Genomic DNA, 22,760 nt, shown 5'->3' with positions numbered 1-22,760 from the left:
AGGTGGAGTTTGTCTCCCCCTATTGGTTCATCCTAGTGTTACACCACAGACAGCAGTAATGAACAAAGACACGGTCCCATGCTTTTAAACCTCCCCTTACAGAGCACTCGGAAAAACCATGCCTAATGCAGTGACTTTAGAAACATCCACAGCCTGTTGTGACTCTGCCTCCACAGCTAAAACTACAGCACAGAGATGAGAGAAGAATTCCTCGCAGTTAGCCAACGTTGGTTCTCTTTATTTCACTAGTCCTATGTTGCCGTTTCATCCTTCTATGTAGCAGCGTTACAATGAGTGTCACCACACAACTGTGTAAAAGAATGGAGAAAATCGCTTATCTGTTCATCTGGAAGGTTAAAATTTATTATTATTATTTTTTAAATATTTAGACACCGCTACGGTAACGGAAGCACAAGTTTACCTCACAAACACTGGCATCTGGGACTGCTGCATTTATTTGGGAGAGGGCAGTCATCGCCGTATTACTGCATTGCCTTAAGAGATCCAGCTGAGCACTAGTAACTAATATCAATGACCAAAAAGAGACAAATAAAAACAGAGGTGTAACACATTTTTGACGACGGATAAACAGAATCCAAGAGTAGTGTCTAGGTGAAGGATAACTAAGCCAGCACTAAACAATCCACTCCATCACCGCCACTGTATGCTCCATGGAGGTCACATTAAACAGTGAAGCTTGTCCTAAGTGAGAACCGAACGTAGCAGGACCCAAATCATAGCTACACAGATTTACTCTTCCGCAAACCGTGAGGCCTAAAATTAAGTCAAAAAGGTTAAAGTGAAAGTAAAACAAAACCTAAAAGTAGTTTAGGTCACAAACAAAGCTGTAAACCCAGATGAGAGAGGAGCTGATGGTTCCTGAGTGTGATGAGTTGAGGTGTAATCTAGTGGGAATGATGAGGACTAAAACAATCTGACGACTGCCTACAGTAATCAGTTAATTCAGGCCTTAAATCTGGTCTCATCCCTCTCAAGGAGTTGACCATTTTGGTTGCTAGTGCTCCAAAGGCCATTCTTTGAGAATTGGTCCGGTCAAGACGAAAACTTAGGCCGTTAGAGTGCATTAGTTTTATAATTTGACAACTGGAACCATGTAGGAAACCCAAACCTAGAGAACTATGAGTAAACAGCATCATGTCTTACTGGCGATACTTCAGGGAACGTTGGGAGACTTGAGATTCAGAGGGTTAAAAGGAAAACATTTCTGACCAGATTACTAAACATCTTTTTGGCTAAAATGAAAAGTCCCCAGCAAACAACGCTCACAATAATGAGTAAAACAAAATAGCCAGAAAATTTAAAAGAATTGCTCTCAACTTAAAATTGGCCACGTATTGCTAAGAACTACCTCTGCACTTTGCTCTGAAAATCAGCTAGTGACACAATTTCACTGCTTGATACGTAGTAGAGTGAATATGTGTTTGTGTGGAGACCAAAGAGGAGGAAGGGACGGCAGGCTGTGGGTGGAGCGAGTGTACGTCGGTGGATGTTGACAGCAGGACTCATGGGGGCGTCTCTGCGTTGTTAGTTGTGGTCTTTTTCTTTGCCGGTTTCTTCACTGTCTTGGTTTGAGTCTAGCAGAGGGTGGAGAAAGGGAAGCGCAGTCAACACAGGTGTATCTAAAACAAAAGGCAGCTGGAGCTTTTGTGAATGTGTTGCAACACTTGTCCAAGTGTCTTCTTCAGTTGTGTCTGGTGGGCAGCTTAAAACCGTGAGTTAATCGACAATACCGACTACATTTCATAGACACCATTTCTTCCACCTTTTCCTCCTTTATGAGCTTCTTTACTGTAATAAACTTGTACACAGAGACAGCTTCTGTCAAAGATATAAGTACAGTGACATTAGAAACTTCTGTAGGACGTAATCCAGTTTGCCCATGTCAACAATGATTCTTCCATAGATGCCATAGTAAGTTATGGAGTTCCTGAGGGTTCTGTGCAAGGACCAATATTATTCACATTATACATGCTTCCCTAGGCAACATTATTAAACAACATGGCATAAACATCCGTTGCTATGCAGATGATGGCCAGCTTCATTAGGTACACCCGTTCAATTGCTTGTTATCACAAATAGCTAATCAGCCAATCACATGGCTGTAATTCAACGTATTTAGGCATGCAGAGTTGATCAAGACTACATGTTGAAGTTCAAACCGAGCATCACAATGGAGAAGAAAGGGGATTTAAGTGACTTTGAACGTGGTATGGTTGTTGGTACCAAACAAGCTGGTCTGAGTATTTCGGAAACTGCTAATCTACTGAGATTTTCATGCACAACCATCTCTAGGGTTTACAGAGAAGGGCCCAAAAAAAAAAAAAGAAAATATCCAGTGAGCAGCAGTTGTGTGGACAAAAATTACTGATGATTGATGTGAGAGGTCAGAGGAGAATGGGCAGACTGGTTGGAGACGATAGAAAGCCAATAGTAACTCAAATAACCACTCGTTACAACCAAGGAATACAGAATACCATCTCTGAACGCACAATACGTCCAACCTAGAAGAAGATGGGCTACAGCAGCAGAAGAACACACCAGGTGCCACCCCTGTCAGCTAAGAACAGGAAACTGAGACTACAGTTCACATAGGTTCACCAAAATTAGAAAATAGAAGATTGGAAAAACATTGTCTGGTCTTACGAGTCTCCATTTCAGCTGCAACAATCGCAGGGTCAGAATTTGGCGTAAACAACATGAAAGTGTGGATCCATCCTGCCTTGTGTCAAAGGTTCAGGCTGCTGGTGGTGGTGTAATGGTGTGGGGGATATTTTCTTGGCACACTTTGGGCCTCTTAGTACAAACTGACCATCGTTTAAATGCCACAGCCTACCTGAGTATTGCTGCTGTTATATTTGATGAGGATATGTCCTTTAATTCTCACATAAAGCAGGTGACCAGGACTGCTTTCTTTCATTTGGGTAATATTGTCAAAATTAGGAAAATCCTGTCTCAGACTGACGTTGAAAAAGTTAGTTCATGTATGTTTGTGTTCCAGGCTGGATTACTGGAACTCATTACTGTCGTTGTCTAAATAGCTCTTTAAAAAGCCTCCAATTGATTCAAAATCCTGCAGCAAGAGCACGGCATTTTAGCAAGAGAGATCATATTACTCCAGTTTTAGCTTCTCTTCATTGGCTCCAAATCTAGAATTGAATTTAAAATCCTCCTCCTTACAATACAAGGCACTCAAACGCCTAGCGCCATAACATCTGAAAGACCTCCTTGTACCATATTGTCCCAACAGATCACTACGATCTCAAAGTGCAGGACCACTTGTGGTTCCTAGAGTTCCAAAAAGTGGAACGGGAGGTAGAGCCTTCAGCTAACAGGTTCCTCTCCTGTGGAACCAGCTCCCAGTTTGGGAGCTGGTTCTTGTTTTGTTCTGTTCTGTTCTTGATTTTCCTAATTTTGACAATATTACCCAAATGAAAGAAAGCAGTCCTGGTCACCTGCTTTATGTTCTTGTTTTATTTTATTGTAATCAGGTGAGATCTTAAGACGGGGTTCTCTACAGTTTTTAATTAGTCAGTGACTAGTTGACACGATGCTTAAAGCGCCATGGCACAGCAGTAAAGTTATAGTTAAAGTAAACTTTCTATAGTCTATGCTAGAACACGATAAATCCAGTCCCATTTAAATGCAGAATGTAACACAGGAAGTCATATACACATAATGATTTGTGCTCTATCTGACAGATTCATTCACACCAGAGCAACAAACTAGAATTCCTTTTCAGTGCAAGCTGGCAATAGAAAGTAAGCTTCAATGATTTTCAACCATCCAAACCAAATTACAATACACTTGTGTAATAGAATTTCCACTTTAATCACTGTGTAGAATCATATTATTAATGTTAAAACTGTGGAGCACAATTTAAACTCTGGAGGTGTGGCTACTACATGGAAAATAATGAATGTGAAGAATGTGCCATGTTAAGTGGAGTGTAATGTTCACAAACTGGTTCTTGGCCCAGCCTTTAATCTTCAGACTATCAGTAGTTCAGTGTACACATAATGAAACACAGAAAAAAAAAAAAAAAAACAGGCTTTCAAAATGATTGGCCAAGAGAATGATGTCATGTTGTATATATAAAGGCAGTCCACTAAGATCCACTCAAGAGTACCTGTTGATTTACGAACAAGAAAACTATTTTTTAAACTCCTCACATCAACAATTTGTTGACCGTATATCTGTTATATATTATATTCTTAATGGAAACCATCATTAAGAGTAATAATATGAATAACCCAGATATTTTACAGTATAGTGATTGGCAACTGTGTCTACTCTCAGAAAGCAAGAGTAGGCAAATTCTGGTGAGTCCAACAATTATTCTTCCTGTTTTTATAGATCCATGCTGTATTGTGTATAGCTTTGTATATTTTTTGTTGATATGGTATCTACTTGTATGTTTTATTGTTAATCTGATCTCATTTTTATCTCAAGTGGCCGTTCCAGCCAATCAAACAGGTAACTATTTATGGTACGAACTGTTGGATATTTAAACTAATCATTAAATCTACTCCTAAGACACAATCGTTCTGTAATATATTATTTAATATTATGTGTTTTCTTCACTAAGTTGGAAAGAAACAAACACCAAGTTCTAGAAGGAGATGGTCCAGAAGAACTGCCTTCAACCAGCTCCACTTATAGAAATAATTTCGGTAAGAAATCAAAAACTGTGGTCACATTAGCGACTCCCATGAATCTGAGTAAATTTGCAAACTGAAGGAATCAGTCGTGAGTTAATCAAATCTATCAGTTGTCTTTAGTAAAGTCTTAGTTATGAGATCATAATAAATCAGGATATATTTAATGTTAGTGTTTTACATGGGCCAGTACGATCCAGTATACATAGCTAAATGTTACTTCTTTTTGTTTAATTTATATACTATAATTTACTGTTTATATATTTTAATATGGGCTATTTAACAGTAATATTGTTATTTTATATTCCAGTTTCATTGGTGACCGTCCCTGCACAGAAGTTAACATCCAGAATAAAACACTGTAAGTATTAAAAAGACAATCTGTCTGGAGGTGGCTTTTAGGCTATGTCAACTAAATAGGTTTGTATTTATATTTAAGTGACTTAAATAAGTCTGAAAGTCATGACAAACACACACTGGAAAATATTTTCACTAAATCTAAACATCCCATATTTTCTCCTTTATATCCAGTCTTATCAATACCTTCCGTGTCTCTCCACTAGGTGACTACAAGAACATACAGTTGCTCGTCCCCTTGAGTCATGACCAAGTGCCTGATTTCAACAGTGAAGGATCAAATGTACAGTAAGTATGAAACTAAACTTGTCAGGAGCTTTTAGTGACTCTACTGAATGTTACTAAATGATATTTGTTTATCAAACTGACTTAATTTAATAGTTTAATACTGTATATTCAAAATAAATGTTTCTTCAGTTGATTTACAAAGACTCATTAGGATTTTAACAGTCAAACAACAAAATATTTAACATGTGAATTTGTCCTGTTGATTGAATTAATTTAAATCTTTTTTCATTGTACAGGAACAAAGATCCACAGCAAAGGACCATACCTTTATATCAGCTGGCTTATAATAGGAAAATAAAAAGTTCAATACCTAACTTCAATAGCCTCCATCCTATGGAAAAAGAAATGTGGAAGCCTGTCTTACAACTCAGCAAAAAGGATAGTCAACATGCTATTGCTGTTGTTCTTAAAAACGGCATTATGTTATGTGAACCGTTTATTGTGGATAAGCCAAAGTATACATCAGTAAATCATGTGCACACTGAAGAGGTGTTACTTAAAAAGCTTGACAGGTATTTACGGAAAAACTCTCAAGATCTGATCAATCATGATGTAGAGATTTTCATCTACACATAGAACAGTCCTTGTTTAAAAAGGGAATCTAAGACCAAATCTAAGACCAAATCTAAGACCAAATTTAAGACCAATTTCAAGACCAGATCTAAGACCAAATCTAAGATTAAATCTAAGACCAAATCTAAGACCAAATTTAAGACCAGATCTAAGACCAAATCTAAGACCAAATTTAAGACCAGATCTAAGACCAAATCTAAGACCAAATTTAAGACCAATTTCAAGACCAAATCTAAGACCAAATTTAAGACCAAATCTAAGACCAGATCTAAGACCAGATCTAAGACCAAATCTAAGACCAAATCTAAGACCAAATTTAAGACCAATTTCAAGACCAGATCTAAGACCAAATCTAAGACCAGATCTAAGACCAAATCTAAGACCATTGTCCCTTGTTTCTTCAGATTATGGAAAAAGTTCATCAGTGGCAACAAAGTTATGGAACAAAAATATCTGTTCATGTGGGATTCACAAAACATTGGGGACCACTTTCTTCACATGTTTTGATAACATCACATACTCTGAGATCTCAAATAAGAACAGCATTTTTATCCATATGTTGAAAAATACAAGCAAAATGGAAATAGATCTGGAGAATTTCTGGAGCACATTCAAGGCAATTAAAACTGATCAAGTGTCCAAGTTAAAATCAAAAAAAAAATTTGATCAGAGAAAGTTCCAACATTTGCACAGACGTTTTGAAACATATCAGAAGAAGATTAAGAAACTTGCAGGAAAGAAAAACACACATAATAAGTGTTTGAAACGTGGAAAGAAAATGTTTGAAGATTTACATAAGAAACTTGAGGCTAAAGTCGGTCACACTCCTAAGACCCTGTCTGATGACTTGTACGAGAACTGGTGTGATGAGCTAGAAAATAATATGTTGGAATCCATCAAGAAAGAAATGACAGAACATTTAAATGTTATTATCGTTGATTTTTTTCTGAAGTATCACCAGTTAATTTGGGGACAGAGTAACCTCGTACAGTTTTGTAGGATTGATAAGGAGCAGCTAAGAAACATATCACCTTTGAAGAACAATGTTGCAAGTGATATTTAGATGATATTATGTATGCTTAATATCATTCTGATTCTTGAGTGTTTGGGATTAATAAAAACCAGTGGAAACCCGTTTTATTCACTCATTAATATTTCCTGTGGTCACACCATTACGTCTCCATGATATTTTATAGCCTTGTACAAATGTCCATGATATTTGATTGTTAAAAACACTCAGTTTGTGAGTAATAAACAGAAGATTAGAGAAAAATGTAAATAAGCCTAAAGATCTATGTGATACGTTGCCAAAGATGGAAATGGCTCAAAAGACACAGTGGAGTGTAAAGTAAAACTAGTTTCTATTGTAAAACAACCCTCAATACACGTCACGCCATTTCCTTTATTATTAGTTTATTTACTGATACATGACCTCGTTAGGTTCCATTCTGCCAGCACACACTCTGTTATCCTCTTTTATTTGGAGCTTGAAGAATTGGCACAAACAATATACAAATGAACATCCCTGTGTACAATACTGATGAGAAACAGTAATGAAGAATAAATATTCAGAGATGAGGACATAAAAATGAAGAGCAGTATTTTGATGAAACAAAGTGTCTTTTAATTGAGTGTATCTCCCTCCTTTTATTCAGTGCAAACATTTAAAAAAAAAAAAAAAAAAAAAAAAACTAGAGAGAACCCTAAAATACTTTATAACCAGACTGAGCAGAGAACAAAGCTGGAGGTGAAGAGGTTCAAGATCTGCAGATCGTGAAGGAGAGCCGTTAAAATGTCTCCACATAAAGACAGAAAAAAAAGAAAACAAAAAAATAAAATAAATCACTTCTTAGACCAGAAGTCTACACTGATAAAACCAAAGGTTCCTCAGATCATGTGATTTCAAGACACATATAATTTAAACAAAAAAAAAAAAAAAAAAAAAGGATTTAAGCCCAGAGAATGAATAAGGCAAGCAAGCTCATACTGTATTTACAGTTAAGGTTCCTATTTACATTTAGTAACATTGCCAACAGTGGAGTTGAGGTGGAGTTTGTCTCCCCCTATTGGTTCATCCTAGTGTTACACCACAGACAGCAGTAATGAACAAAGACACGGTCCCATGCTTTTAAACCTCCCCTTACAGAGCACTCGGAAAAACCATGCCTAATGCAGTGACTTTAGAAACATCCACAGCCTGTTGTGACTCTGCCTCCACAGCTAAAACTACAGCACAGAGATGAGAGAAGAATTCCTCGCAGTTAGCCAACGTTGGTTCTCTTTATTTCACTAGTCCTATGTTGCCGTTTCATCCTTCTATGTAGCAGCGTTACAATGAGTGTCACCACACAACTGTGTAAAAGAATGGAGAAAATCGCTTATCTGTTCATCTGGAAGGTTAAAATTTATTATTATTATTTTTTAAATATTTAGACACCGCTACGGTAACGGAAGCACAAGTTTACCTCACAAACACTGGCATCTGGGACTGCTGCATTTATTTGGGAGAGGGCAGTCATCGCCGTATTACTGCATTGCCTTAAGAGATCCAGCTGAGCACTAGTAACTAATATCAATGACCAAAAAGAGACAAATAAAAACAGAGGTGTAACACATTTTTGACGACGGATAAACAGAATCCAAGAGTAGTGTCTAGGTGAAGGATAACTAAGCCAGCACTAAACAATCCACTCCATCACCGCCACTGTATGCTCCATGGAGGTCACATTAAACAGTGAAGCTTGTCCTAAGTGAGAACCGAACGTAGCAGGACCCAAATCATAGCTACACAGATTTACTCTTCCGCAAACGTGAGGCCTAAAATTAAGTCAAAAGGTTAAAGTGAAAGTAAAACAAAACCTAAAAGTAGTTTAGGTCACAAACAAAGCTGTAAACCCAGATGAGAGAGGAGCTGATGGTTCCTGAGTGTGATGAGTTGAGGTGTAATCTAGTGGGAATGATGAGGACTAAAACAATCTGACGACTGCCTACAGTAATCAGTTAATTCAGGCCTTAAATCTGGTCTCATCCCTCTCAAGGAGTTGACCATTTTGGTTGCTAGTGCTCCAAAGGCCATTCTTTGAGAATTGGTCCGGTCAAGACGAAAACTTAGGCCGTTAGAGTGCATTAGTTTATAATTTGACAACTGGAACCATGTAGGAAACCCAAACCTAGAGAACTATGAGTAAACAGCATCATGTCTTTACTGGCGATACTTCAGGGAACGTTGGGAGACTTGAGATTCAGAGGGTTAAAAGGAAACATTTCTGACCAGATTACTAAACATCTTTTTGGCTAAAATGAAAAGTCCCCAGCAAACAACGCTCACAATAATGAGTAAAACAAAATAGCCAGAAAATTTAAAAGAATTGCTCTCAACTTAAAATTGGCCACGTATTGCTAAGAACTACCTCTGCACTTTGCTCTGAAAATCAGCTAGTGACACAATTTCACTGCTTGATACGTAGTAGAGTGAATATGTGTTTGTGTGGAGACCAAAGAGGAGGAAGGGACGGCAGGCTGTGGGTGGAGCGAGTGTACGTCGGTGGATGTTGACAGCAGGACTCATGGGGGCGTCTCTGCGTTGTTAGTTGTGGTCTTTTTCTTTGCCGGTTTCTTCACTGTCTTGGTTTGAGTCTAGCAGAGGGTGGAGAAAGGGAAGCGCAGTCAACACAGGTGTATCTAAAACAAAAGGCAGCTGGAGCTTTTGTGAATGTGTTGCAACACTTGTCCAAGTGTCTTCTTCAGTTGTGTCTGGTGGGCAGCTTAAAACCGTGAGTTAATCGACAATACCGACTACATTTCATAGACACCATTTCTTCCACCTTTTCCTCCTTTATGAGCTTCTTTACTGTAATAAACTTGTACACAGAGACAGCTTCTGTCAAAGATATAAGTACAGTGACATTAGAAACTTCTGTAGGACGTAATCCAGTTTGCCCATGTCAACAATGATTCTTCCATAGATGCCATAGTAAGTTATGGAGTTCCTGAGGGTTCTGTGCAAGGACCAATATTATTCACATTATACATGCTTCCCTAGGCAACATTATTAAACAACATGGCATAAACATCCGTTGCTATGCAGATGATGGCCAGCTTCATTAGGTACACCCGTTCAATTGCTTGTTATCACAAATAGCTAATCAGCCAATCACATGGCTGTAATTCAACGTATTTAGGCATGCAGAGTTGATCAAGACTACATGTTGAAGTTCAAACCGAGCATCACAATGGAGAAGAAAGGGGATTTAAGTGACTTTGAACGTGGTATGGTTGTTGGTACCAAACAAGCTGGTCTGAGTATTTCGGAAACTGCTAATCTACTGAGATTTTCATGCACAACCATCTCTAGGGTTTACAGAGAAGGGCCCAAAAAAAAAAAAAGAAAATATCCAGTGAGCAGCAGTTGTGTGGACAAAAATTACTGATGATTGATGTGAGAGGTCAGAGGAGAATGGGCAGACTGGTTGGAGACGATAGAAAGCCAATAGTAACTCAAATAACCACTCGTTACAACCAAGGAATACAGAATACCATCTCTGAACGCACAATACGTCCAACCTAGAAGAAGATGGGCTACAGCAGCAGAAGAACACACCAGGTGCCACCCCTGTCAGCTAAGAACAGGAAACTGAGACTACAGTTCACATAGGTTCACCAAAATTAGAAAATAGAAGATTGGAAAAACATTGTCTGGTCTTACGAGTCTCCATTTCAGCTGCAACAATCGCAGGGTCAGAATTTGGCGTAAACAACATGAAAGTGTGGATCCATCCTGCCTTGTGTCAAAGGTTCAGGCTGCTGGTGGTGGTGTAATGGTGTGGGGGATATTTTCTTGGCACACTTTGGGCCTCTTAGTACAAACTGACCATCGTTTAAATGCCACAGCCTACCTGAGTATTGCTGCTGTTATATTTGATGAGGATATGTCCTTTAATTCTCACATAAAGCAGGTGACCAGGACTGCTTTCTTTCATTTGGGTAATATTGTCAAAATTAGGAAAATCCTGTCTCAGACTGACGTTGAAAAAGTTAGTTCATGTATGTTTGTGTTCCAGGCTGGATTACTGGAACTCATTACTGTCGTTGTCTAAATAGCTCTTTAAAAAGCCTCCAATTGATTCAAAATCCTGCAGCAAGAGCACGGCATTTTAGCAAGAGAGATCATATTACTCCAGTTTTAGCTTCTCTTCATTGGCTCCAAATCTAGAATTGAATTTAAAATCCTCCTCCTTACAATACAAGGCACTCAAACGCCTAGCGCCATAACATCTGAAAGACCTCCTTGTACCATATTGTCCCAACAGATCACTACGATCTCAAAGTGCAGGACCACTTGTGGTTCCTAGAGTTCCAAAAAGTGGAACGGGAGGTAGAGCCTTCAGCTAACAGGTTCCTCTCCTGTGGAACCAGCTCCCAGTTTGGGTTCAGGAGGCAGACACCCTCTCTACTCTCTAGACTTTGCTTTTTGACAAAGCTTATAGTCAGGGCTGGATTTAACCATCCCTACTCTTTATGAACTCTCTATGCGTGACGTTCCCAAATTGTTTCTCTTTATTTTTTCTCGGTCACAGAGCTCCTGTTATCTAATCTCTTAAAATTTATATTTTCTATTACAAATTGCTGCGGAGTTCCAAACTACATCTGTTGTCGTGGTCCCATCAACCTGCCCAGTCTTCATAGCCTCCTGCAGTCATCCACTCATACCTAGATGAACAATCCTCCAACCCGCCCAAGATTCCTCTTACACTCTCAAACTGTCACATAATATCATCAGCTACATCTTATATTATTAGATTCTACGCGTTTCCTTCAGCTACACTTCAGCTGTATGCATCTATGACAGAAGTTTGTTTATCTTGTTTCTCCTGATTGTCTTTTCTCTCTATCTTCTCTGTTTCTACCCATCTGGTCTTCGGCAGATGGGTCCCTCCATATGAGCTGGGTTCTCAAGGTTTGCTCAAGGTTTCTTCCTGTTAAAATGAGTTTTTCCATGCCACTGTCCTTCAGGCTTGCTCTGGAGGTTTCAGACTGGTTTTTGTAAAACGTTTTGAGACAATTTGAGTTGTTTTTGACGCTATATAAATGAAATTGAATTGAATTTAATGTTTCTGTTCTATTTATTATTATTATTCTTTGCAATCCTGACAGTCTGTTATGACCGAGTTATTTTTGTTTAAGTTCAGGCTGAACTATTATTCTGATTAGTGGAACATATCCATGTAACTGCAAAACTAGGATGGTGGCTACAGTAAATGTCTGCCATGTTTCAAATAACACTGTTGTGCCCAGAATACATGATACAAACCGCTTCTAGTTTTGTGTATTCTTACTGACAAAAAGTATTCTTAGGTTTCAAAAGTTGTTTTAGAGCATAGTGTGTATATAGTGTAGTGTTGATAGACAAAAATAGTATATACTATAAAATATACTAAACATAAAATTATATACAATGTCCACCAATTGTGTAGCATGTGCTGCATGCAGCTCATATGAAAGGTACCGTTATTATGGACATGGCTGTTGAAACATGTAACCTACACATTGTTAAATTTACATAACATTTGAACTATGTACAAAATAAAACTAGTTTGTATGTACAACATGGAAATAGCTACTGTGAAAAACTGTGTGCATGTGTTCACTGGACCCACCTCTGTCTTAGTAGCAGCAGTTTTCTTGGTGGCCTTGGCGGTGGTGCTGCGCTTGGGAGCTTTGTCTCCCACATCTTCATCAGAGTGTTCAGTCCTCGTGTCTGACTGATCGGAGCTGTGCTGAGACGATGTCTCATCGGCGAGCGATGCGTTTGCCAAAGAGCGGGCTGCAGGTTTGAACAGAGGTGAAGCAATGCGAGAAGCTCAGGGTTAAGATTAAAAAAAATAAATAAAAATCACCAGATGATCTGAGAGAGTACACAAACAGAGGCCAAACATCACACTGTCATGACATTTCTTGTGTCTAAACTGAACTAAAGAGAAATGTGACTGAAGCCACTGTTCAGAAAGTGCTACACTGATCAGGAATAACATTATGACCACCTTCCTAATATTGAGTAGGCGTCCCTTGTGCCTCTAAGAAAGTAACATCCACACAGCAGAACATTGTATTATTATAATATGTTATAAGTAGGTCAATGTCATTTACTTCACCGGTGAGTGGTCATAATATTATGCCTGAAAAACTGAACCAAATATTGAATATATGATATTTATTATTCTAAAAATTACTTGGGCCATTATTTTAGGATGGTGTTTTGTCTTTTTCTCAACGTGATGAGCAGACGCCCATTGTTGTTGTTTCCGTCGTTACTTTAAGTATCTTTGATGTGAAAACAGCTGTCCAGTGCTGCAGCTCACATTCCAAAATGTGGAGAACAAAAAAACAATAAAGCTGAGGCATGAAGAGATGATTAAACTAAAATGGTTTTGCATGTAAATAACAAACTGATCATTGAAACACTACTGAAATTCTACACACTGTACATAATGAATTCCAGCTGCAGTGTCTTAGTATGTAAATTTTAAGGCAGCCTCTGCCTGTTGTGTTTTTGTTTTGGTTAACATTTTGAGTAAATGGTCATTTCGATCATTTCATTCATCAAAGACGCCTCTTGAGCGTAAGATAAATCAGAAGTATCTATACTCATTTTCTGTAACTTCCCGTCTCTACGGGATCGGTTCACCCTGGACAGGTCTCCAGTCTATCGCAGGGCTAACACAGAGAGACAGACAACAACAACTACGGCCATCACCAATTAACCTAAGACACAGGGAGAACATGCAAAACGTAAAAATCTAGCTTTCTGTCAGACCGCCATTAGAAACTCAAAAATCATGACTGTTGCAGTGTCCCTCTCTGCATTCAGTTCACAGCTCATCAGGCCCACAGCCAATAGTGTAGTGAGATACAAAGAGTCCTACTTCCAAGCCTCTCCCCACACTAGAATCACATGTCCTCATCCCTCTCCCTCAGAGTCACGTTCAGGTCCAATCAGAAGCAGAGACAGTACATATGTATGTACGTACGTATGTATTCATGTATGAGCGTGCTTCTGCACGTGAAACTGCTAATGAAGCAGTGTGAGATGAGTGCGTTGTGTGGCCTTACTCTGGCGTGCAGCAGTGCTCTTGGCCCGGGGCAGAGTGCTGGCCCCTGAGCTCATCTCGTCCATGTGGTCCCGTCTCATGCGGGTGTCTGGAGTGTGCAGACCCAGCTCATCCTCTGCGTTGATGAGAGTCAGGTCCTGCATGCTGAAACTGCGTAGCTTGTCCGACAACACACCCTGGCCCTGGGGCATCGTAGCAACAGCAAACACATTAGTTCTCTGCGTTAATTGATAATTCCTGTTTGAGTTCTTTCTCCTACTTCTACACAAGACTGACAAGAAAGTCTTTTACAGGTGCACTCAATTGTTTTGAAAATGAAAAGATCTGAACATGTAAATGTCCTCATTTAAAATTCTGATTCATTGGTAGTTGATTCCATAATTTTATTCTTGTTTTATTTTATTGTAATCAGGTGAGATCTTAAGACGGGGTTCTCTACATTTTTTAATTAGTAAAACAAAACTATGGAAATAATCATTAGTTGCATTGCCGCCATCAACCAGTCCTGAGCATAGCTGGATGTTTATGAACATAAAGTATCTTTTATCAAGCATTAAATCTTTGCTTAAATCTAATACAACTAAATGATTTGTAAAGATGTGCATAACTGATTGTAATAACTCAGTCTTTAGACTCACTGCAGCCGTTAAAACAGCAGAACCCAACTTATCCAGACACCTTCATGTATACAGCACTTTGTGCTACTTTTGTACGAAAAGTGCTTTACAAATAAAGTCTGATCGATTGACTGAAAGGATCATACTGATATTTTTGACCCATTTGTGTCTGAATGATCAGCGGGGACAAAAATATTCAGAATCAAGAACCAAATACTGGATGAGAAAACTACAGCCAGCGAACAGCTGAAATGTAATCACACTGTCCACAGTCCGCTAAGACTTTGTCCAGACTGTCGGCAAATCCACCACACTGTTATTTCAAGTAATCAGATCTGACGTGTCACTAACCTATCCACGTGGGTCGTTGGTGATGACTTTGGCATCAGTAAAAATCGCAGCCAACACTGGTGATGCAGATTTAAATTGTCCTAGTTCTGCGGATTAAAGCTTTGCATCCCGACAGACACATTTGTAGAAATCCAAATGGAAACTATTTTTAATGTGGTTTGGATCTGATTTGCAAACGTTGGGTGTTAAACCTACATATGTCAAAAAACAGACTTGGGCTGGAAGTCTCCACAAAGCTCAAAAGCAGCTGGTTTTTGCCCCGACTGGCTCAGATAGTTATTTGAAAGGCGTGTGTCCAACACGTAACAGAAGACTAGCTCCGGGAGAAGACTCCCTCTGATAGACCATAGACCACAGACTGTAGCTGCGTTGTGGTTGTAAATTCACTTAATATTGGACCAATTCCAAACATGGTTGGTCAAAACCATTTTAGATGGAAAAAAAATGGAAAAATAGAGTTAATAAATATCACAAAGATCCTTTAAGTGGATTAAATCATCTCCAACACTATGTTTTAGTGTGTGTAGCACAATACACTCACCTGATGAGAAAAGAAATGTATTATTTTTTATTTCATAATTTAATCATGGAGGAAATGCTCCAAGCAAAATTCTCAAATTAAGCACGTGTCCTATAAACAAGGTCTGGAATTGTATTTTTTCTAGAGTTTTCTGACATTTAGTACATGCCAAACAATTAATTTAGAAAACAAATGACACTTTAATCAATTAACAAAAGTAATCATGATTTAGCCATCAATTAGGATGATGGTGATGATGGTGGCAACTCTTAAGGTTTTGCAAAAGATTGGGAATTAGCCAGGAGGCCAGGAAGCTAGGAAGACCTATGTCGATCGTGATGCCCTTTTGAAAATACTAATTGGAATTGTCTTAGTGCACGCTGGAAAACTGGGATCAAAGATGATCAGCAGCAGCCCAACTTTTACATGCTAGAAATCATAATCATGAATAAACTTAGGTCTGAGACCCTTCTGAGACACCTCTAAAACGATAACTCGTCACACAACCTGAACAAGTCAAGACACGGCACAGCTCACCTTGGTGGCTGCAGTGACGGCGGCGTTAGCAGCCAGGTTGAGACCCCGTTTCCCAAACCTCATCATGGTCTCGTAACTCCTGTCTTTGGCCTGAGCTATGTACTCGTCTATTTCCTAGAGGTCAGCAGCAGGGCGGGGTGACAGACAACAACATGAGCCATTCCGATAAAGAACGAGCAAACCACGTGCGGCTGACTTTGTGAGTTAAAACTTAATTTCTACCTTTTCTTTGTTGGACAAGGTTGGGTGGACAAACTTGCGGTATAGAACACTGGAGCCCTTGGTGTATGGGGATAGGAGCCAGATCACAAAGGCAATCTTTAGCTCAAAGTAAAATGGAAACCTGGGGAATGAACCAAAGATTAATATGACACAGACAGAGAGAAGAAAACATGCAGAGGTTTAAGAAACTGTACAGAGGAGAAAGACACAAAGAGAGACAAACTGTCCGTGCTGCATTTATGACGCCCAAGAGAAAACAAGCTTTAACTAAAAATATCAAGCGCAAGACACTCAGATGAATGGGTCTATTGATTTTATACAACCTGCTCATTTATTGCAAACCAGTTATGCATAGAGGGGGTGAGGATCATGAGCAGCTCCTCCTGACTCACCATGATAGGAGCATGTCTGTGGCCGTCTCCGCCGTAGAGAACAGCGCAAACACTATCCAGTACATCATCCACTTCACCTGGACACACATACACACACACACACACAGAAGTGAGGAGACAGATCACCATAAAAATAGCACATGAAAACACGCAGCGTCCAGATCACACGTGCCGAGACACATGTGATATAAGCAGATGCTGCGAACATGCCAACGCAGAAACGAAGCCTGAATGCTTCAGTCTGTTCACATCACGTCAGCATGTACGGTTAAAAGGAGGGCGTCATCTGAATAAACCACGTGCCAGGTCATTAGATGAAAGTTAGCGCTGTAGATTTAGTGGAGAACACATCATCAATAATCAAATGTACTGCTCTATAGTTAAGTGAAGAAAAGTGCTCTTATATATACGGTATATTTAAACAGGCCCAAGGCACGCAGTCGCATTAAGAGGCAAAACTGAATCATTCGACTCATTAGAAACAAGTCAAACAAGATGAAGGGGAATGGAAACATCAGCTCTAAAATGGGCAGTCTCTCTCTCTCTCCTCCTCTTCCGTCTGCTCAGCATCTTCCAGTACCACTTTCTCATCTACTACATCTGCTTCTTCCCTCTCTCCTGGACCGCTCTCTCATCATCGTCATGTAACGGTCTCTCTCTCCTCCCTCTCTCTCTCTCTCCTCTCTCTCTCCTCCTCTCTCTCTCCTCTCTCTCTCCTCTCTCTCCTCTCTCTCTCTCTCTCTCTCTCCTCTCTCCTCTCTCTCTCTCCTCTCTCTCTCTCTCTCTCCTCTCTCTCTCCCTCTCCTCTCCTCTCTCTCTCTCTCTCTCTCTCTCTCTCTCTCTCTCTCTCTCTCTCTCTCTCTCTCTCCTCTCTCTCTCTCTCTCTCTCTCCTCTCCTCTCTCTCTCTCTCTCTCTCCTCTCTCTCTCTCTCTCTCTCTCTCTCTCTCTCTCTCCCTCCTCTCTCCTCTCCCTCTCTCCTCTCTCTCTCTCTCTCTCTCTCTCTCTCCTTCTGTGACCGTCTGCTCAAGCAGCGATCGAGAGGGATGGTTGCCATAGTAACCACTGTTCTCCAGTGAAAATCTAGGCTGAGGGCCAGGGTGCTGCTTCTTCCTCCTCCTCCTGGACCCCGCTCTCTCATCCGATGCAGTGATGAGGTAAGCGGGAAGGAGGATCCCCATCTAGCTTTCAGCCAAAGGCAGAACGAGAACATACCGCTTTTCACACCGGCTTCCATCAGCAGCACCGACCGGTTAGACCGTCTTTATTTAACTCATCCACACTCCATTTGTGTTGTGTTAGTTAAAGATGTTCATGGTGTTTCTTTAAACTTTTTACTCGCAGTTTAGTAAAGACAGGAGGGCACGCTTTAACTATGAGTCACTATGGTGTCAAGTGAAAGGGTGTTTTCACACAGCCAACACTGGCTTTTGATCAAACATCCACTACTAGATCGACTGATGGGTTCCCAACCTTTTTAGGCTCGTTTCCCTTTAAAACAAAGCAGGGTCTAATTGTATATTTCGGACTTTTATTAGTAGATTTCACCTTCTACTAAACCATTTCCCTGGTTCAAAAGACAAATCTTGAGCTAAATACTGGCAACAACGGGAACCGTCGCCGGAATTTCACCGGAGATGAGTCATACATGACTCCGAACCTCCTCAATTAATCCATCTCCTCCATCCATCTTTATTGATTCAAAACAATCAATTTGAAAATTGCGGAGATGGAGAAGCAGCCTGGAAATACTAAAAGGGGAAACACACGACTACCAAAGTGGACCGACAACAGCTCTCGCGGCCTGCATCTTTACATTTTTGCCATCGTAGCTGCGTTAATTTGACAGCTACGAGGCCTAAAAGTCACACACAAACACAGAGAGACAATCTGTCAAATTTTCATGAACATCTGGATGTTTGAGAAGAGAAACATTCGAAACCACAACTGTGCCATAAACAGTTCAGAAATTAAATTTAGGCAAATTAGGGCTCCGAATTAGCACGGAGAGCATCAGAAGAGAAATGCATGGAGCAGCTGACCATCAGAATGAATACACAGTTTTGTTCACCAGCTTAATTTGTTGAATTAACTTCGACACATGACTGTTCCAATCGGCCCAACCTTTGTCAAAAGAAGGCTCTCTTAAGCACTCCTGAAGAGGGGACGACCAAACACTCGGCGTCGGTGGGTTTTGACACTCCTGCACTTAACTGACCCCACACCAGCTAATCTTCTAGCGACCTGTCAGATCTATTCTAGGCTGCATCAACTGCACTGACGTGATGCACATGGGTTTGCAGCTTGGAACGAGCGTTCAGTCGTCTGTGGGTGAAAGCCCCCTCAGATGCTCCGCAGACGCTGGGAGTTTGTTCAAACCAATGGAAACCGACCAGCACTCCTGTAGTTTTTTATCTTTTACACCTAAAATGTACCGTCTGCGATGCCGTTTTACAGTTGGTGTGTATTCAACTGAACTGCCCTGCTCTAGGTAAATGTGACCAACATTAAAACTGAAATTCCTCCCGGTAATTAACGAGCATCCTTTAATAAAAAAACAATGTCGTGTGTTGACCTACATCTGCTAAGCGGGCTTGGTGTTCTTCTTCGTCCTTCTCACCACCGAAATGGTCAAACAGAGTAAAAATAGCTTGGCAGAAGCCCGAGGCGAACGATCCCGAAAGTCAAACAGAAAAGACGGGTCAAAACCAGTCTGCCAAGATTTGGTAACCAGAGGTGATACTCACATATTCCTTCACATTCTTTGTCTTGACGGCCTTGTATGAGGAGTATGCTGGGTAGAGTGTCCCAAATGCAAGGCTGCAAAAAGAAAAAAAGAAAAAAGTAGGAAAAGGGTCAGAGAAAGGAGAGACATGTCCTCTGGGAGTCAATACATAAAAACCAAACACAGTCCAGCAAGCTAAAAACAAAAACCACGCGAAGATGTCCACCCTGCGTTATCAGGGAACGTTAACACGGTTAGATAAAAACACACTTTTGATCTGAGTGGTAGTGCCCAAGGACAAAAACCAAAGGGCAGTGACTTGTCAAAACACACTGGCCTGATAATCCCCGCCGACAATGTAATGGCCATCATGGAACCAGGAAGAGTGCAGCGAGATAAATGTGGAAAAACACACAAAGGCCTGCCAGGGGTGGGTCACCCTGTGTTAGTCGGCGTACAGCCGGGGACACTACGCACACAGAGCTGCGTTTTTTTGATGTGCATTTGGTGGCGTCCTCCGCCACCGTGGTGATTTGTGCTGATGTGACATGTTCCTGATCGCCGAGTGGAGGGGACAGTGTGTTGAGGGGGAGGAACGAAGCTCAGGAAGTCAGCCTTTAAATATGTCTTCCACTGTACACTGGTAGCCGTAAATCTCCCCGTTTTTGGTAGGCCTGAGCCTGCGTATTATTCCCCCCCCTCTAAGTATTTAAGTAGGTCTTCTGTTCCAGGAAGTGTCTGAGCTGCTCGGTCATGTGCGCGGCATCTCTCGGCTCTGTACAGTAAGCCGAGATGACTCGCATCAGGCCCCTGAGGGCCGGCAGACTCCCTCCCCAGATGCCCTCCGCCTCCTCGGGCCGGCATCTCATCTTCGGAGTTCGACACCATCCCGTCCTCTCGTGCAGACTCAAAAGACATTAAGCTTATTCACCAGCACCAGATATCCAGATTAGGACAAATTATTTTCCGGAAAATAATATAAGGCAGTAGTCTGATTACCCTTTTAAAAAAAAAAAACAACGACAACAAGGGCTGCTGTGCTGTTTGAAGCGTGGCGTACAGATCTGAAACGATTGATCTTGTGCTGGAAAGGCAGCGGCCATTGTGCAGTGGAGGAGAAGAGCCAGCTGGAAACAAGTGGAAGTATTAACGAATGCACGAAACACCAGAGACATTTCTACACCTGTCCCCTTTCAAAAAAAACACAAATGCAGAATTAAGCGGAGCATCCAGTGAGCCTGCCGTCCCATCACCTGACACGGGGCAACTCTAGTGCAGCACTGCAGAAGAGTCTGGATCAGGATGGGAGCAGCTTCTGGCTTTAGTTGAGTCATCCACACTGTGGGGACTAACGGCGTGTCCAGGTGGACGCCGAGGCCTGCTCGTCCCATTCCTAAAACAACCCACCAGTCTGCATCACACATCACTGACAGGGGGCTCACCCAGCTTTCACCTCCACATTTCCACCAACTCATGCTGCCATATGGTGCAGAGATGTGTTACACAGGAGCAACATTCAGGCTGGATGGGATGGGGGGGTGGGGGGGCGGTTTAAAAGCCACGGCAGTAGTTTGGAGCATGTGCACTTGCCTGGCATATTAAGCAGGTTAAATAATGTGTCCAGCTCAACTAACGACACCTCTCCCTGCCAGCAAGCACAGTGTCATTCAGGCGGAGGGTTGGTTTCTGTGTTAGCTACCAGCGGCTAACAGGCTCTGGATGCGGATTGTGCTGCATCACGGAGCAACGGCCGGGTTGGCTAAACCCACCCAGGTGTTTTTTTAACTCGGCGTCTGAACATGTAATTCGTCCACATACATACGTGGCTTCGGTTCAATAAACGCGGACGGGAAAATTGACGGCGGAGCACATGGCCCTGGATGGGTGGCGGGTTTCACGGCTCAGCATCAGGCAGACAGACAGACAGGCAGACGGAGATGAAGGGAAACAAACAGCCCAGCCCCATGTACTCACACGACTACCCTGGAAATAATCCACGACACCATCTCGCTGTGGGCGACCCGGCCGCGAAGCCCTCTCTCCGCTTCTGGGGAAATCTAGTCGGCTACCAGGCGGCCTAGGTGGCCCCCATTCCCCTCCAGGACGCGGTGTGTTTTGATGTGAGCCAGGAGGCTGCTGGTCAGGTGGACCCACTGAAGGATGTGCTGCTGCCTCTGCTGCTGCTGCAGTTTCTCTCTGGCTCCGACCGAGCTGCTGGAGAGGCTGCTGGCTCTTAAAGGACCACGGTCTCTACTGGAGGTGTCCTGTGACTCGGGGGGTAGTGGCCTCCCTCCGCTCCTCCCACCACCGGCCGGGGCACACATGGTCCAAAGAGCTCAATTAATTAGGGCAATAGCTAAACCGACCCCAAGAACGCGTTAAACCTCCACATGGAGCTATGACATTATGCGACTATCAAATACAGTAAATACAGTAACAGTAAAAATACGTTAATCCATTGTTTCTGTTTCATGTGAATTGTCCTCCATCCATATTATCATTGCAGCCTATTATCGTTTATCACACCTGTGTTTATTTACTTCCATTTCTTGTAGATTTGCTCACATGCAATTTTTATTGTATTTATTTATTTTGTTTGGAATATTGCTCATAACTAGTTTGCACCTATTTTTCTTTTTAACCATTTGACTTCCACATTAAAAAATACGATTAAATACCATTAAATTTAAATCTATGTTAATAGTATGCTGTGCAAACTGAGTATTTTGACTTATTATCAAAAATGTTCACACGATTGTACAGATTCATACAATATAAATACTGAAGCTGTATGATGTATTTTCTAGCTATGGTCATCTGTCTCAAAAAGTATAAACCCACAGCTTTTATGTATGTATGTATGTGTGTGTGTATGTATGTATATATATATATATATATATATATATATATATATATATATATATAGCGTTCACACATGGGCAAATTTTTGTGAATGAAACTGAATGATTAGCAATGGTTAGAAAATGTGTGCAAAATGCAAAATGTGAAATTACTACTACTAGACATAAAAGCTCAACTGTGCGGTTACAAGTTGTTAGCCCAGTAGCATAATTGGCTAAAGATTTTTTTTTTTCTTTTTGACTTACTGTTAAAATATCAATAAAAATACCAATGTGTTTGCTACAATTTGTGGGTGTTTTTTTGTTTTCCATAAACATTCAAATATGAGTTAGGTCAGGAGTCTTCAACGTTTCTCTCACCATGGACCCCCAAACTGATGGAGATTAAGTAGGGACCACCTACCTACTATATGTGTTTTAATGTTAAACTCGGCTTAGTGCAGGTTGTTTGGTGCAACTGAGCTACTGTGACCAGGCAATTTACCTCATGAATCAATAAAGTAAATGTAAATCTAAATCTAGGTCAGACAAAACA

The 22,760-nt window shown here is 40.9% G+C and overlaps 2 protein-coding genes across 2 annotated transcripts; one reads left to right on the top strand and one right to left on the bottom strand.

Moving 5' to 3' along the window:
- Nucleotides 1–4,123: 4,123 nt before the first annotated feature.
- LOC125008583 (splicing factor, suppressor of white-apricot homolog) lies at nucleotides 4,124–6,401 on the top strand. Its single transcript, XM_047585875.1, has 7 exons — nucleotides 4,124–4,340; nucleotides 4,471–4,494; nucleotides 4,607–4,691; nucleotides 4,987–5,037; nucleotides 5,240–5,321; nucleotides 5,558–5,833; nucleotides 5,918–6,401. The coding sequence occupies exons 1-7, from the start codon at nucleotides 4,236–4,238 to the stop codon at nucleotides 6,399–6,401; spliced, it is 1,107 nt and encodes a 368-aa protein (XP_047441831.1). The 5' UTR covers nucleotides 4,124–4,235.
- Nucleotides 6,402–9,142: 2,741 nt separating this feature from the next.
- Nucleotides 9,143–22,001, bottom strand: reep2 (receptor accessory protein 2). The gene is made up of 8 exons (XM_047585771.1): nucleotides 21,339–22,001; nucleotides 19,387–19,459; nucleotides 16,642–16,718; nucleotides 16,250–16,370; nucleotides 16,028–16,141; nucleotides 14,004–14,184; nucleotides 12,551–12,717; nucleotides 9,143–9,530 (listed from the first exon to the last, which is right to left on the bottom strand). The coding sequence occupies exons 1-8, from the start codon at nucleotides 21,368–21,370 to the stop codon at nucleotides 9,459–9,461; spliced, it is 837 nt and encodes a 278-aa protein (XP_047441727.1). The 5' UTR covers nucleotides 21,371–22,001; the 3' UTR covers nucleotides 9,143–9,458.
- Nucleotides 22,002–22,760: the final 759 nt, after the last annotated feature.

Source organism: Mugil cephalus, chromosome 5 (assembly GCF_022458985.1).
Source record: "Mugil cephalus isolate CIBA_MC_2020 chromosome 5, CIBA_Mcephalus_1.1, whole genome shotgun sequence".
NCBI classification, from domain to species: domain Eukaryota; kingdom Metazoa; phylum Chordata; class Actinopteri; order Mugiliformes; family Mugilidae; genus Mugil; species Mugil cephalus.
The sequence above is the reverse complement of the archived record's forward strand: the minus strand, read 5'-3'. Positions and strand labels throughout refer to the sequence as shown.